This window comes from Orcinus orca, chromosome 9, assembly GCF_937001465.1.
Source record: "Orcinus orca chromosome 9, mOrcOrc1.1, whole genome shotgun sequence".
Taxonomy (NCBI): domain Eukaryota; kingdom Metazoa; phylum Chordata; class Mammalia; order Artiodactyla; family Delphinidae; genus Orcinus; species Orcinus orca.
The window spans coordinates 19876511-19893462 of NC_064567.1; the positions used below are offsets into that span (position 1 = coordinate 19876511).

Genomic DNA, 16952 nt, shown 5'->3' on the forward strand with positions numbered 1-16952 from the left:
GCCCCCACCAGTTTCATGTGGTCACGCGTTACTAGGTTCCCACTCTCTTGCAGGTTTTTCCTAATGCCCCCATCATTTCCGGGTACCCAATATTACTGAATAAGGAAGAAAAATATATTGCAAAATTGGAAAGTTTTTCATTCACCTTATATCCTGGCGTGTTTGTGCTCATATACTTAGGGCATGGGAGGCCTGTTGGTTTAAGAACAGTGTACCTGTGTGCGTAGAGCACTGTATTGTTCATATCATCTTGGATAGGTGACCAGAGGTCCCATCTTTGGGATTGTCCTGGTTTTAGGACTTTTACTCAGGATCCTAAAACCTGGGGGAAGACTGATAATGCTTTCCCCTCCCTCCTTGCATATCACCCGCCTCCTGTGGATTCAGAGGACTGAGTTGTGATACTGATTCCTTTTTCTAAAGTCACCGGTTCCCGTGAAAGATGCATTGTTGCAACCTGTTACAAGATCAGAATCTCCTCCCCAACCCCCCGAAAAAATGAGAATTCCCCTTGTAGCGCCAACCATTCTCGTATCCACCCTGCACTCAACGAATGATTTTTGTGTCCGAGAGCGTTAGGAATTGTGGCTGCTCACTGATGGTCATTACATGACTTCTTGAGCCTTCCGAGTGGTATGAGGAGGGCTATCTCCACACTTTTCTCCCTTCTCTGAAATTACCTCATTATCCTTTTTGTTTATATTAGAACTAAAATGATGGGTAAGTAGTTTTCTCGAAATATAAAGCTCAGACCCACCTCAAAGAAGTTTCTAAGACATGAAAGTAGGAGAGGCAGCAGCAAAACCAACAGATAGCTCTAAAACAGATAACTAAGTGGAAATGTATTATACTAGAGTCTTTTTTCTTTTCTTTTTGGCTGCATTGGGTCTTCGTTGCTGCGCGCGGGCTTTCTCTGACTGCGGCGAGTGGGGGCTACTCTTTGTTGTGGTGCGTGGGCTTCTCATTGCGGTGGCTTCTCTTTTGCGGAGCACGGGCTCAGTAGTTATGGCTCGTGGGCTCTAGAGAGCAGGCTCAGTAGTTGTGGTGCACAGGCTCAGTTGCTCCATGGCATGTGGGATCTTCCCGGACCAGGGCTCAAACCCGTGTCCCCAGCATTGGCAGGCGGATTCTTAACCACTGCGCCACCAGGGAAACCCAATACTAGAATCTTAAGAAGAGAGTTCTGAATACTGCTTATTTATCTCAGCGTCATTTTTACCAAAACATCTTCATTTCTCTTTGACCAATTAATTCAACTTATAGGAAACTCTACGAAGGAAATCATCGTAGTGATAATTTTTGTCCATCACCATGGTGTTTTAAGCACTTAAAAATTAGAAACAGCCTAAATATGTATCTTTATTCTTTTCTGTTATTTTTTTTCCCCGAAGTTTCTACATTGATCTGTCAGTGTTATGAGAAGAATACTTGGATGTATTTTATTAGCTGCCTTTTAAGTGAATATTAGCATTAAACATTGGCAAAAAAATTGTTTTACTGGCTACAGAATACCTACCAGGAATGCTTCTTTGGGTGTCGTTCTCTGTCCAGATCTTTGGTCTCCAGTTCTGCCATTGAATACCGTCAACGACCTCCTTGGCCCGAAGTACCACTGTGGGATGAGGTGGGGTAGGGCGGGAAGGGCAGAGGGCCAGCTTCTAGTGCTGGTGGGAGGAGGGAAGAGACAGGGAGCCACGTATAGAGTACAGAAAGGAAAAGCAACGGGAGGAGACAAGTGGTGGGATCCATCAAAAGTCCCCAATAATTTCAAGTCCACTAAACTGGATTTTTTCTTATTTTTGAGCAATATATATTTCCGTGTAGCAACTTTATTCCACCCGTTCCTTTTTGGTAAGTATGTTTTTGGACAACTATTCTATCTCTCACTTCTTTATTATGGTTATAAGTTCCCCAGATATTTCATCTTTCTCTTAACGTTTGTCATTCACCATTTCTTTTTTTTAATCTTTTCATACAAAGATAGTAAATTGTTTAAATGTCTCTTGCTGCTGAGATTTAATTTTCCTTCTTGGGTATCTTGAAATTCTGCCTTTTGTTATTTTTACCTAATGGTGGCTTTTTCCATCAGCAGGAATGAAAGCAGTCAATAAAAATCAATTGTTGACTCAATGACTATATGGAGGGTTGACCATAATGTATATTGGAAATGTCTTTGAATCCCTTTTCCTGAATGGAAGGTGCCATGCTTGGGTTTTATGGCCTCCTAATGTTAGACAGTAATCTCATTTAGCATTTTCCCAAAGTGAAAACAGTGCATTAGGGCAGCATAACAGCATTGCAGATCAATACAGAGACAGAGCTTTGCCCTTACGGATTAATCCAAGCAGAATGTACCAGAGTCTAGTCCAGGAACTGGAAGACAATTATGTTGATTTCCACCCCTCTTTCCTCCATTCTACCATCTAATCATCAATACAGGTTGAAATGCGTACAAAAAGGATTTCTGAAAATGTCTGCGTTTGCGTGCACACACGCACTCTCACTCACACAGAACAGACTACCATACAGGAAATAAAGGGCCCTGGAAGTGAGTAGTATTGATTTGTGGTGGTAAAAGTATATTTTGACACCTTTCAAATTATGAATAACTCATGGACTTTAACTTGCATGACTAAATAGCTCAACCCAGGGTAAATGCTTACATATAACTTAAATTACCTCTTTCTAAGGAGTCCATAGTATTAGATGAATGAATCCCATTGTGAAGAGACTTTTTAGAAGGAAAAACAACCACAGCATCTTCCTTGTGATGAACACTGTGTGGGAGCTCATTCTTTATGGTCTTTTGCTGTGTGTTAATGGGGAGGGGCTGCATATCTGGTCGGGTTGCTTCTAGCCTTCTCTCCCATCTTCTTTCCCCCTGTTTTAAATCTAAGGTATATTGGAGGGACGATGGTCCTCCATGCTAGGATAGCATGTAACCCTGCTTTCTCATGAACTGTTAAAGGCATTCATCATATATTTGCTGGGTTCAGCTAACCTGATGCTTGATCTTATGTTATTTAGTCCAGGAGTGTGTCTTGCTATAATCAGTTAGTCGTAGCTGTGCGTCTACCCTTCGAAACACAGCTGACTCTTTTTAGATACTGATGTTCATGGTAGGGGATCAGGGAAATCTGTGTCCAGAGACATTCACAGACATCTGAACTTCAAAACCTTAAAGCGAGTTGAAACTCCTGGGATTGGATTTAAATTCTGTTCTTAGGTGTTTGGCCAAACAGTAAGGTAATGAATGAAAGAGTACAAGCAATGTTATCTCTGTGTCTACTTTTTTAGAGGGTAGTAGGAAGTAAATTCCCTTAGCGGCCAGTAACGTGGCTTGCATTTCAGTTTTCTATTCTAGCAAAATATGTATACTAGCTTAGTGTGTTGGATAAAAGCAATGAGGAGACAGATTGTCAGCCAGGGGTTTCCTTATTGATGAGAAATATTTCTCCTGTGTTCTCTAGGGGTTTTTCAGAACTCATCAATTTAAAATAATGCTATTTCATGATTACTATGGAAATAACAAATTTAAATTCCAAGAGAAGAACGGATAAGAGGCTGGAACCTTTTGTATTAAGCAAAACTAATTTGAAAAAAAATGAATCCCTAGATTAAAGTGATAGTAATATATATGTTTTTCTGTGTATTTAGTCCTTATATTCCAAGTTCCTCTACCATTGTAACAAGAACATTTCATTTTTGTTTGCATAATCCATTTGGTTTATTTTATTATTATCATTTTTCAAGTGTATATTATCAGCTTTTTGGAAGCATTTATGTTTAGTAGTGCATATTCACTGAAAGCACTCTAACTAAAATCTTGAGATTTGTAAGTATAACTAGTAAAATTTTAGCTCAAGGAGTTAAATTTTCTCTCCACTCATTTGTATTCTCAACAATTTATTGCATGACTTCTATAAGAGGGATCCATGTCGATAGCTGAGATAACAAAGAAAATAAGATGCAGTCCTTACTTGGGATTTGCATGCCAGTAAATTGCAGTAGACTGTAGTGTAGTGCATGGTAAAGGAAGTTAATACAGGTTAGGGGTCACCATAAAGGGAATGATAGACTCTGCTGTGGTTGGAGAGAGCTCTAGTGAAAGCCGTATAGAGGAGGTTGCACTTCAATACTTAGCTCAAGTATTGAAAGATGGGTAGGTATTTTCCAGATACATAGAACTGGGTGAGGCTTGGGTGCAGAGCATTTCCAAAATCAAGAGCAGTGGAGACAAGACGTGAAGGGACGTGTAAGAACCAAACCCTGTACATGGTCTGGTTGAGGCAAAAGACTAGGCAGGAACCTGATCCAAAAGGACCTGCCTGTTGACCATGTATTTTATTTGGAAAGCAGATATTGTCTAGACTTACTACTAGAAAGAACCTTCTGGGAGGTAGGAGTGGAGGGTGAACGTTAAGAGACAGAGAGACCCGTGAAGGTCATTGCTTGAATCCAGGATATAAATGATTAGGAATTAATGTAATGACAGTGAGTATGGAGAAAGGACTGGACTGCAGGATATCAAGCTTTGTGACCAACTGGAGGTGGGAACGGAAGAGAACATTGGGGCTCCCAGGTTCCTGAGTTAGCTGGCTGGGCTGAAGAGTAATTGGCCCCACTCACATGGTCACGTTTGAGGTAGGGTGGGAATGCTGCCCTGTCCAGAGATGCTTGCAGTGGTGTCAATTAATAGAACTAATTTCATAGAAATCACTTATCTTTTTTTTTTTTAACATCTTTATTGGAGTATAACTGCTTTACAATGTTGTGTTAGTTTCTGCTGTATAACAAGAAATCACTTAATCTTGTGTGATATCTTTCTTTAAAGGTCAAAGAAAATTATTGTTCTTAAACTTTTTTGTTTAAGAACAACTTTTTGGGGGGGGCGTTGTAACACTTATATCTTAGTTGATATTTTATATATTTTTTTAGCCTTGTTCTTTATTCCGGTTGAAGACCATTTGTCTCAGTGGTCCCTGTTTTTGTTTCCAGGCGGTATGAGTGTCATCCCATCTGTGCCGATCTGCAGGCCCAAATTCTCCAGTGTTACCGCCAGAACACCCAGCAGACCCTCAGCTGCTCCGCTCTGGCCAGTCAGTACAAGCAGTGCGTCAATCAGGCCAAACAGGTGGGTGTACAAACCAGGAGCTAACTAGGGCAGCAGAGGAATAAAAAGCCCAACGTCATGGGCACTGGGAAGGACTCAGTAGGCTAATGTGTATGAAAAAGCTTTTTAAACCAAACTAGTCGTCATCAAGAATTGCTGTCATGAGTTGGTTAAGTTTTAATCACCTTTCATCCAGGTGGCTGAAGGAAGAGTCCGTTGTCTCCTTGTGTTCCACTTGCAGAAAAAAAAGGTTTTACGTAAAGAATACCTTTTCTAGTTGCTTTGAACTTTTGTCCTCTACTTTATAATTGTGTCCTCAAGGTCATTGCCCCATATTTCTGGGCCAGTACTCAAAGCCAGCAAAGAGGAAGGATACATGTTAAGGGGCCAACAGCTTCAAGTCCATAAACAGCAAGTAGTCATGCAGAGAGTCTGGTTTAAAAAAACGAAAGGCAAACACAAAACTAAAATAAAAACCCACCATGCAAGCACCATTCAATCTTCTGCCAGTTGGTAGAGTCCAGTCAGTTGGGCAGGGAAAGACAGGCCAGACATGGATCTAGGAAGCAATTTCCATCGCTTCTGTGTACCATAGCCATACTCTTCTCATGACCCTTCATATCAGAATAATATGATGATCACGGGACGTGTGTTTTCTCTAATTTGTGTACTTTAGAAAGCTAATGATAAACGCTGAAGTAAATTATCAATTCTGGCAGGTCACGTAATTGCCTATCATTTAACTGATTTTGTTGGGTATAGATTGTTCTGAGAGATGGAAATTGTTGGAAACCTTGGTTCTTTCTGCTGACAAATTCCCTAGACTTGACCTTCTAACCCAACTAAATCTAGTGTTTGAATTACACAGCATGCCTTCCTGCAGTCTAATTTGCTGTAGTTATAATAATCCCAGTTAGTATAAATTTCTAACACTCTGTGAATATCTGATGGGAGGGTAGTATTGTCTGGATATCTGGAAAATAACAACACTAGTAGAAAACATAGAACCAAGATTTATTAAAAGCCTGTGTTGTCTTTAAAAGCCGTGTGGCTCAAGGCTTTTTTCTTTTTTTTTTTTCCCTCCTTAGCATTTACCTTTTATTTTTTCTATTTTTTAACATCTTTATTGGATGTTTAAAATGGTGTGTTAGTTTCCGCTGTATAACAAAGTGAATCAGCTGTACGTATACATATATCCCCTCCCCCTTGTGTCTCCCTTGCACCCTACCTGTCCCACCCCTCTAGGTCGTCACAAAAGGCTTCTTTCTTTTTCTTGTTTATACGGCACTTGCCTAACTCTTAGTAGTGTGCCAGGGATACCTTTCTTTTAAGATCTTTGGTAGAAGTAGTGTTACTGATGTTAAGTTAGTACATTTTATTTGTTAAAAACAGCTTCTGATATGTTCTTAACAATCTCCAACCTTCAATTTTAATACTGACTGAAGCAGGTGGAACCTGTAAGTTGGGCTCATGGGTTTTTCTAGCTGATGTTAGTTCTGTATTAAGGCGGGGGTGGTAGTGCACATAATGGCGGAGACAAAGTGCGTGTTTTGACACTGGTGTCTTGTAACATAGGTGCCTGTGTCCACAGTGATCTGTACCGTTACTGAAGTAGCACCTGCAAGGGTGTCTGGAGTATTGACTTCATCCTGATGGTCCGGGTTGTGTTGAACTGTCTGCACACAGCCCCATGAGACCAATAGCATACATTTACAGAGCAAAACAAGAGTTATTTAACTTGTGACAAAATCAAGCATGCTACATGGTGCAACAGAGTTTGAATTGGGCAGATCTGAGTTGTATCCAAGCTCTTTCATTGGCTCTGTAACCTTGGGCCTTGAATTTTCTCATCTGTTAAGTGAGGTAATGTAATTCGCAGTGCTGTGAGGATTCCATTTCTATAAAGTATTCAATAAGTCTAAATTTTTTTCCTTCTTTCCTCACTTGCCTTATTCTGTGCTGAAACCAGCTTAAACAAATCGGCCAAAAGCGTCAAATTATTACTAGTGATTCCAAAGGGGACCTCCCGTCCTCCCCTCCCCACCCCCCTGCCCATCTGCAGCATAATTTAATATTTTCAATGAGTATGTTTCAGGTGCCTATTGTTTTTACAACTGTTACATTCAAGTATTAGAGTATATAACAGCAGCTGATATTAAAAAGATATGTCCACAAGACCTTATTTTAAACCTAAGATAGGCAGCATTGAAATGGGAAGTAACCAAGAAACAGTAACACCTTGTATGTCTGTAGATTTTGATTTCAAGGTCATTTCACATCCATTCTCTTACTTGTTTTTTATGACAACCTGAGATGTAAATAGAGATGGTTTTATTTTCACCATTTTACAGTTGAGAGAATTGAAACCCAGGGAAGTCATGATGGTAAATTTAACAACTAGACCAAGATAGACCTTGCCATAAAAACAAATTTAAAAATACATAGTGTTTGGCTTTTCAGTTGTGTGTGTGAAGGGACATCCAGTATCCACTAATACAGAAATAAGGCAGTGAGGGAAGATGTGAACGATAATCATGAAGTGAAGGGAAAAAAACCTGAAGATCAAATGAAGTAGTCATTGAGACTGAAAGTAACAGAAAGGAGGGTGGGATTATAAAGGCCATGAGCAAAGGTGTAGTTTAGCGCTGCCCCATTTTAGGACCATGCCAAACCAAGATGGCCAGCGGAGGTTATATCAGTATTTCATGAGTAGTCACTTTTCCACTAACACCACGTTTTCCGTGTGTGTGTGTGTGTGTGTGTGTGTGTGTGTGTGTGTGAAGCTAGTCTAACCTTGTGAGTCTAGCTCCGCCCCTGTTGTTAAAAGGGACTTTGGCAGGATACGTGGTCCTAATCATTTGTTGTTACAGTTCCTGACTGGTCCACAACCCCTTCTTGAGTTTCCTTGTAAAATCTAAAGAACAAGCTGGAAAGGCTGAGATACTAAACACAACAACCCATTAGGTCATGTTGTCCATTTCCGGCATAGTGCAAGAGTTTTCCCTTTGGAATAATTCCAGTAGCCAAATCCATTCCACTTTTTTAAGTGACTCATAAAATTGGGCTTTCACTGGTTCCCTTGGGGCATTGTTCTCTACACTAATAGATTTTACTGATAGGAAAATTTCCGGATATTCCTTAGCCTTTTCGTCTCTTATTCATCCACTTATTCACATCAATCTTTCTTCAGCTAGTCTTAAACAGTCCTCACGGGTCAACATGAGACATTTAGACTGTTACTTCCAGTGTATTAAGTTACGTGTTCTTCATAATGGTAAAGAAATATTCAATTGCTGTAATTATTACTTCTCAGACTTAAAAACTACTGGATAGCTATGAGATACAGCACTTAAAAATATAGGAGGACATTGATTGATAAACTTCTGTGCCTTTTATTTCTCATATCTGCTTAGCCTCATAGCTTTCTATAAACTCCCCAAGATTGAATTACCTGTTCTTACCATCAAAACCTGATTCCCATTCAGTCTTGCTTCACGTACGTGACAGGAGACTGGAAGGGAGGGAGCAATGGGAAGCCAGTAGTGCTGGCCCACTAGTGGACCAAAATGTGCCCAAGGCTTATAAAAGGGGGGTGTGTACAAAGGGCTTGCTCCCAGATCTGCATTGCCTCTGCTCCCTGGGACACCCCACTGCCCCTCATTTACTTGCAGAATCCAGCTGCTTAGGGGTAACAATTCTAAGCATTCCAGCTCTTTCGCCAGCCCTGCTGCTATTGACAGAAAGGTTCGGAAACTGACTGGACTCTTGAACATTCTGTGCTCGCCAAAGGTGAGAGTTTGTGGGGAATGCTGGAACGTTCTAACCTAGTCATGGTGACCTGGGCTTCATTTTCTTTTTTGGTAAATTAAGGGTTTGAACTAGGTGATCCACAAGGGCCTCACAGCTGTTATTTATGGCTGATTGTACTTCTATGTCTGAGAGCAGGCCGCAGGCCCCACGAGCACCCAGGTTCCTGAGCACATTCAAGTTAAGAGACGTGGGCTGTTTGGCCCGAGCAGCATCTCTGCTCTGGTGGCGTCCAGCATTTCTGCCTCTGCTTCTTTTTTTTTTTTAAACATCTTTATTGGAGTATAATTGCTTTACAATGGTGTGTTAGTTTCTGCTTTATAACAAAGTGGATCAGTTATACATATACATATGTTCCCATATCTCCTCCCTCTTGCATCTCCCTCCCTCCCACCCTCCCCATCCCACCCATCCAGGTGGTCACAAAGCACTGAGCTGATCTCCCTGTGCTATGCGGCTGCTTCCCACTAGCTATTTTACGTTTGGTAGTGTATATATGTCCATGCCACTCTCTCACTTTGTCATAGCTTACCCTTCCCCCTCCCCATATCCTCAAGTCCATTCTCTAGTAGGTCTGTGTCTTTATTCCTGTCTTACCCCTAGGTTCTTCATGACATTTTTTTTTTGTTAGATTCCATACATATGTGTTAGCGTACGGTATTTGTCTTTCTCTTTCTGACTTACTTCACTCTGTATGACAGACTCTAGGTCCATCCACCTCACTACAAATAACTTAATTTCGTTTCCTTTTATGGCTGAGTAATATTCCATTGTATATATGTGCCACATCTTCTTTATCCATTCATCCGATGATGGACACTTAGGTTGTTTCCATCCCCTGGCTATTGTAAATAAAGCTGCAAAAAACATTTTGATACATGACTCTTTTTGAATTACGGTTTTCTCAGGGTAGATGCCCAGTAGTGGGATTGCTGGGTCATATGGTAGTTCTATTGGTAGTTTTTTAAGGAACCTCCATACTGTTCTCCATAGTGGCTGTACCAATTCACATTCCCACTAGCAGTGCAAGAGTGTTCCCTTTTCTCCACACCCTCTCCAGCATTTATTGTTTCTAGATTTTTTGATGATGGCCATTCTGACCAGTGTGAGATGATATCTCATTGTCGTTTTGATTTGCATTTCTCTAATGATTAATGATGTTGAGCATTCTTTCATGTGTTTCTTGGCAATCTGTTTATCTTCTTTGGAGAAATGTTTATTTAGGTCTTCTGCCCATTTTTGGATTAGGTTGTTTGTTTTTTTGTTATTGAGCTTCAAGAGCTGCTTGTAAATTTTGGAGATTAATCCTTTGTCAGTTGCTTCATTTGAAAATATTTTCTCCCATTTTGAGGGTTGTCTTTTCATCTTGTTTATGGTTTCCTTTGCTGTGCAAAAGCTTTTAAGTTTCATTAGGTTGCATTTGTTTATTTTTGTTTTTCTTTCCATTTCTCTAGGAGATGGGTCAAAAAGGATCTTACTGTGATTTATGTCATAGAGTGTTCTGCCTGTGTTTTCCTCTAAGAGTTTGATAGTTTCTGGCCTTACATTTAGGTCTTTAATCCATTTTGAGCTTATTTTTGTGTATGGTGTTAGGGAGTGTTCTCATCTCATACTTCTACATGTACCTGTCCAGTTTTCCCAGCACCACCTATTGAAGAGGCTGTCTGTTCTCCATTGTACATTCCTGCCTCCTTTATCAAAGATAAGGTGACCATATGTGCTTGTGTTTATCTCTGGGCTTTCTATCCTGTTCCACTGATCTATATTTCTGTTTTTGTGCCAGTACCATACTGTCTTGCTTACTGTAGCTTTGTACTATAGTCTGAAGTCAGGGAGCCTGATTCCTCCAGCTCCGTTTTCAGTTCTCAAGATTGCTTTGGCTCTTCGGGGTCTTTTGTGTTTCCATACAAATTGTGAAATTTTTTGTTCTAGTTCTGTGAAAAATGACAGTGGTAGCTTGATAGGGATTGCATTGAATCTGTAGATTGTTTTGGGTAGTAGAGTCACTTTCACAATGTTGATTCTTCCAGTCCAAGAACATGGTATATCTCTCCATCTATTTGTATCATCTTTAATTTCTTTCATCAGTGTCTTATAATTTTCTGCATACAGGTCTTTTGTCTCCTTAGGTAGGTTTATTCCTAGATATTTTATTCTTTTTGTTGCAGTGGTAAATGGGAGTGTTTTCTTGATTTCACTGTCAGATTTTTCATCATTAGTGTATAGGAATGCCAAAGATTTCTGTGCATTAATTTTGTACTCTGCTACTTTACCAAATTCATTGATTGGCTCTAGTAGTTTTCTGGTAGCATCTTTAGGATTCTCTATGTATAGTATGATGTCATCTGCAAACAGTGACAGCTTTACTTCTTCTTTTCCGATTTGGATTCCTTTAACTTCCTTTTCTTCTCTGATTGCTGTGGCTAAAACTTCCAAAACTATGTTGAATAAGAGAGGTGAGAGTGGGCAACCTTGTCTTGTTCCTGATCTTAGTGGAAATGCTTTCAGTTTTTCACCATTGAGGATGATGTGGGCTGTGGGTTTGTCATATATGGCCTTTATTATGTTGAGGAAAGTTCCCTCTGTGCCTACTTTCTTCAGGGTTTTTATCCTAAATGTGTGTTGAATTTTGTCGAAAGCTTTCTCTGCATCTATTGAGATGATCATATGGTTTTTCTCCTTCAATTTGTTAATATGGTGTATCACGTTGATTGATTTGCGTATATTGAAGAATCCTTGCATTCCTGGAATAAACCCCACTTGATCATGGTGTATGATCCTTTTAATGTGCTGTTGGATTCTGTTTGCTAGTATTTTGTTGAGGAGTTTTGCATCTATATTCATCAGTGATATTGGCCTGTAATTTTCTTTCTTTGTGACATCCTTGTCTGGTTTTGGTATCAGGGTGATGGTGGCCTTGTAGAATGAGTTTGGGAGTGTTCCTCCCTCTGCTATATTTTGGAAGAGTTTGAGAAGGATAGGTGTTAGCTCTTCTTTAATATTTGTTAGAATTCGCCTGTGAAGCCATCTGGTCCTGGGCTTTTGTTTGTTGGAAGATTTTTTTTTTTTTTTTTTTGCGATACACGGGCCACTCACTGTTGTGGCCTCTCCCATTGCGGAGCACAGGCTCCGGATGCATAGGCTCAGCAGCCATGGCTCATGGGCCTAGCCGCTCCGTGGCATGTGGGATCTTCCTGGACCGGGGCACGAACCTGTGTCTCCTGCATCGGCAGGCAGACTCTCAACCACTGCGCCACCAGGGAAGCCCTGTTGGAAGATTTTTAATCACAGTTTCAATTTCAGTGCTTGTAATTGGTCTCTTCATATTTTCTATTTCTTCCTGATTCAGTCTTGGCAGGTTGTGCATTTCTAAGAATTTGTCCATTTCTTCCAGGTTGTCCATTTTGTTGGCATAGAGTTGCTTGTAGTTATCTCTAGTGATCTTTTGTATTTCTGCAGTGTCAGTTGTTATTTCTCCTTTTTCATTTCTAATTCTATTGATTTGAGTCTTCTCCCTTTTTTTCTTGTTGAGTCTGGCTAATGGTTTATCAATTTTGTTTATCTTCTCAAAGAACCAGCTTTTAGTTTTATTGATCTTTGCTATCATTTCCTTCATTTCTTTTTCATTTATTTCTGATCTGTTCTTTATGATATCTTTCCTTCTGCTAACTTTGGGTTTTTTTTGCTTTAGGTGAAAGGTTAGGTTGTTTATTCTAGATGTTTCCTCTTTCTTAAGGTAGGATTGTATTGCTATAAACTTCCCCCTTAGAACTGCTTTTGCTGCATCCCATAGGTTTTTGGTCGTCGTGTCTCCATTGTCATTTGTTTCTAGGTATTTTTTGATTTCCTCTTTGATTTCTTCAGTGATCACTTCGTTATTAAGTAGTGTATTGTTTAGCCTCCATGTGTTTGTAATTTTTACAGATCTTTTCCTGTAATTGATATCTAGTCTCATAGCATTGTGGTCAGAAAAGATACTTGATACAATTTCAATTTTCTGAAATTTACCAAGGCTTGATTTGTGACCCAAGATATGATCTCTCCTGGAGAATGTTCCATGAGCACTTTAGAAAAATATGTATTCTGTTGTTTTTGGATGGAATGTCCTATAAATATCAATTAAGTCCATCTTGTTTAATGTGCCATTTAAAGCTTGTGTTTCCTTATTTATTTTCAATTTGGATGATCTGTCCATTGGTGAAAGTGGGGTGTTAAAGTCCCCTACTATGAATGTGTTACTGTGGATTTCCCCTTTTATGGCTGTTAGTATTTGCCTTATGTATTGAGGTGCTCCTATGTCGGGTGCATAAATATTTACAATTGTTATATCTTCTTCTTGGATCGATCCCTTGATCATTATGTAGTGTCCTTCTTTGTCTCTTCTAATAGTCTTTATTTTAAAGTCTATTTTGTGTGATATGAGAATTGCTACTCCAGCTTTCTTTTGATTTCCATTTTCATGGAATATCTTTTTCCATCCCCTTACTTTCAGTTTGTATGTGTGTGTAGGTCTGAAGTGGGTCTCTTGTAGACAGCATATATATGGGTTTTGTTTTTGTATCTATTTAGCCAGTCTGTGTCTTTTGGTGGGAGCATTTAATCCATTTACATTTAAGGTAGTTATCGATATGTATGTTCCTTTTCCCATTTTCTTAATTGTTTTGGGTTTGTTATTGTAGGTCTTTTCCTCCTCTTGTGTTTCTTGCCTAGAGAAGTTCCTTTAGCAGTTGTTGTAAAGCTGGTTTGGTGGTGCTGATCTCTCTCAGGTTTTGCTTGTCTGTAAAGGTTTTAATTTGTGCATCAAATCTGAATGAGATCCTTGCTGGGTAGAGTAATCTTGGTTGTAGGTTCTTCTCCTTCATCACTTTAAATATGTCCTGCCAGTCCCTTCTGGCTTGCAGAGTTTCTGCTGAAAGATCAGCTGTTAACCTTATGGGGATTACCCTGTGTGTTATTTGTTGTTTTTCCCTTGCTCCTTTTAATATGTTTTCTTTGTATTTAATTTTTGACAGTTTGATTAAATTGTGTCTTGGTGTGTTTCTCCTTGGATTTATCCTGTATGGGACTCTGCGTGCTTCCTGGACTTGATTAACTATTTCCTTTCCCGTATTAGGGAAAGGTTTCAACTATAATCTCTTGACATATTTTCTCAGTCCCTTTCTTTTTCTCTTCTTCTTCTGGGACCCCTATAATTCAAATGTTGGTGCATTTAATGTTGTCCCAGAGGTCTCTGAGACAGTCCTCAGTTCTTTTCATTATTTTTTCTTTATTCTGCTCTGCAGTAGTTATTTCCACTATTTTATCTTCCAGGTCACTTATACGTTCTTCTGCCTCAGTTATTCTGCTATTGATCCCATCTAGAGTATTTTTAATTTCATTTATTGTGTGTTCATCGTTGCTTGTTTCATCTTTAGTTCTTCTAGGTCCTTGTTAAATGTTTCTTGCATTTTGTCTATTCTATTTCCAGAATTTTGGATCATCTTTACTATCACTATTCTGAATTCTTTTTCAGGTAGACTGCCTATTTCTTCTTCATTTGTTAGGTCTGGTGGTTTTTATATTGCTCCTTCATCTGCTGTGTGTTTTTCTGTCTTCTCATTTTGCTTATCTTACTTTGTTTGGGGTCTTCTTTTTGCAGGCTGCAGGTTCGTAGTTCCCGTTGTTTTTGGTGTCTGTCCCCAGTGGCTAAAGTTGTTTCAATGGGTTGTGAAGGCTTCCTGGTGGAGGGGACTAGTGCCTGTGTTCTGGTGGATGAGGCTGGATCTTGTCTTTCTGGTGGGCAGGTCCACGTCTGGTGGTGTGTTTTGGGGTATCTGTGGACTTATTATGCTTTTAGGAAGCCTCTCTGCTAATGGGTGGGGTTCTGTTCCTGTCTTGCTAGTTATTTGGCATAGGGTTTCTGGCACTGTGGCTTGCTGGTCTTTGAGTGAAGCTGGGTGCTGGTGTTGAGATGGAGATCTCTGGGAGATTTTCGCCATTTGATATTATGTGGAGCTGGGAGGTCTCTTATGGACCAGTGTCCTGAAGTTGGCTCTCCCACCTCAGAGGCACAGCACTAACTCCTGGCTGCAGCACCAAGAGCCTTTTATCCACATGGCTCAGAATAAAAGGGAGAAAAAATAGAAAGAAAGAAAGAAAGGGAGGGACGGAGGGAGGGAGGGAGGGAAGGAGGGAGGGAGGGAGGAAGGAAGGAAGGAAGGATAAAGTAAAATAAAGTAAGATAAAATAAAATAAAGCTATTAAAATAAAAAATAATCATTTAGAAAAAAAATTTTTTTATTAAAAAAAACGGACAGATAGAACCCTAGGACAAATGGTGAAAGCAAAGCTATACAGACAAAATCTCACACAGAAGAATACACGTACACACTCACAAAAAGAGGAAAAGGGGAAAAAATAATAAATCTTGCTCCCAAAGTCCACCTCCTCAATTTGGGATGATTCGTTGTGTACTCATGTATTCCACAGATGCAGGGTACATCAAGTTGATTGTGGATATTTAATCTGCTGCTCCTGAGGCTGCTGGGAGAGATTTCCCTTTCTCTTCTTTGTTCTCACAGCTCCCGGGGCTCAGCATAGGAGCAACTGACTCGGGGGCTCTGGCTCACTCAGGCCGGAGGGGGAAGGGGTGCAGATGTGGGGCGAGTCTGCGGCGGCAGAGGCCAGAGGGACGTTGCACCAGCCTGAGGTGCGCCGTGCGTTCTCCCAGGGAAGTTGTCCCTGGATCACGGGACCCTGGCAGTGGCGGGCTGCACAGGCTCCCAGGAGGGGAGATGTGGATAGTGACCTGTGTTCGCACACAGGCTTCTTGGTGGCGGCAGCAGCAGCCTTAGCGTCTCATGCCCGTCTCTGGGGTCCACGCTGTTAGCCGCGCCTGTGCCTCTGCTTCTTAGAGTTTGCTGTCAGCCTTAAGCTTCCCCTCCAGAAAGACAGCTGCACTTCTGATTGCTCTGCATGTTGCCTAGTCTTTCCTTGAAGCTTGTACTCCCGACAGCCCTGAGGAAGCCGGGGTGGCAGAATGAACTGGGAGTGGGTGAAAACAGTCTCTCAGTTTCTCCGAGGTCTTTGGAGTGAAAAATGGCTATCTCAGTTCTGCCTGGTAGAATGGAGCCCGCCGGCTGATAAACTGCATTAGAGAAAGCAGGCTGCGTCCCTCAGCCAGCCCTAGGCTACCCTGTACTGTGCTGGCTTCCACCCCGTGGGCCACGGACCCTTGGTGGTAAGGGATTGTGGAGATGGAGCAGGAAGCCGGATCAGAAGAGCCAAGGAAAGACCAGGACTAAAAGTGAGGGCCAGACCCAGGAGACGCCCAAGGGACAGAGGTGAGTGTGGAGGCTGTAGTCAGATGATGGAGGCCAGGTGGGCTCTGATAAACCGTAGCCGAGGGTGAAATCAGCAGGTGGGCAGTGGGGCAAGCAGCTCAGCTAAAGGAAGGACCGAAATGAGGACATCTTATAAGTGAGTCACCTCCACTTAGGTCTGTGTGCTTCCTGCTCCTCTTTGAGGAGAACAAAAAGTTACTCGACTGTAACGGGGAGCTTGGGGTCAAGACCTTGATAAATGAGGCCGGATCCTAACATGAAGTTACTCCATTCCAAGATTAGTGTACCTAACTCTTCATTTCAAAAATGTAAACGACACCCCCAGTCTGTGGTTTCCTCCAAAATAGAATACCTCAGGATCAGTCCCTGTAGAGGAATTTGCCCTGGCAGAACGTGTCAGCGTTCTTGAGGACAGTGCATTTTCTGACCCCTTGTACTCGTATTTATGTTAGACCAGGGTTCAAGTACATCCCTGTTCTTTGAGTATGAAGAGCACCTGGAAACATATTAGGAGCTGTCACTTTAGAAACCAGAATTCTTGAAAGAAAAACCTAGTGCCAGAGCAAGCTGTACTTTATTATTGTTTTCAGATGAGCTATAAATTCCATGTAAATGGTTTCATAGACTCAGAAGCTGTTAGAGTTAGAAGGACATCAAAATCTTGTAACCTAAACACATCTTTTCACTTGGAAAAATTAACAGCGAGAGAA

General features: G+C 40.9%; 1 protein-coding gene across 5 annotated transcripts in view; it reads left to right on the forward strand.

Moving 5' to 3' along the window:
- Positions 1–16952, forward strand: part of CHCHD3 (coiled-coil-helix-coiled-coil-helix domain containing 3) — a 306323-nt gene that overhangs the window by 262353 nt on the left and 27018 nt on the right. For 4 of the 5 annotated variants that reach the window (XM_049714985.1, XM_033432428.2, XM_049714986.1 and 1 more), the window contains one exon: positions 4999–5134. The exons of the other annotated variant lie outside the window; for it this stretch is intronic. In XM_049714985.1, the coding sequence (XP_049570942.1) occupies positions 4999–5134 (136 nt within the window). The remainder of the gene's footprint in view (positions 1–4998; positions 5135–16952) is intronic. 5 annotated transcript variants of the gene reach the window in all.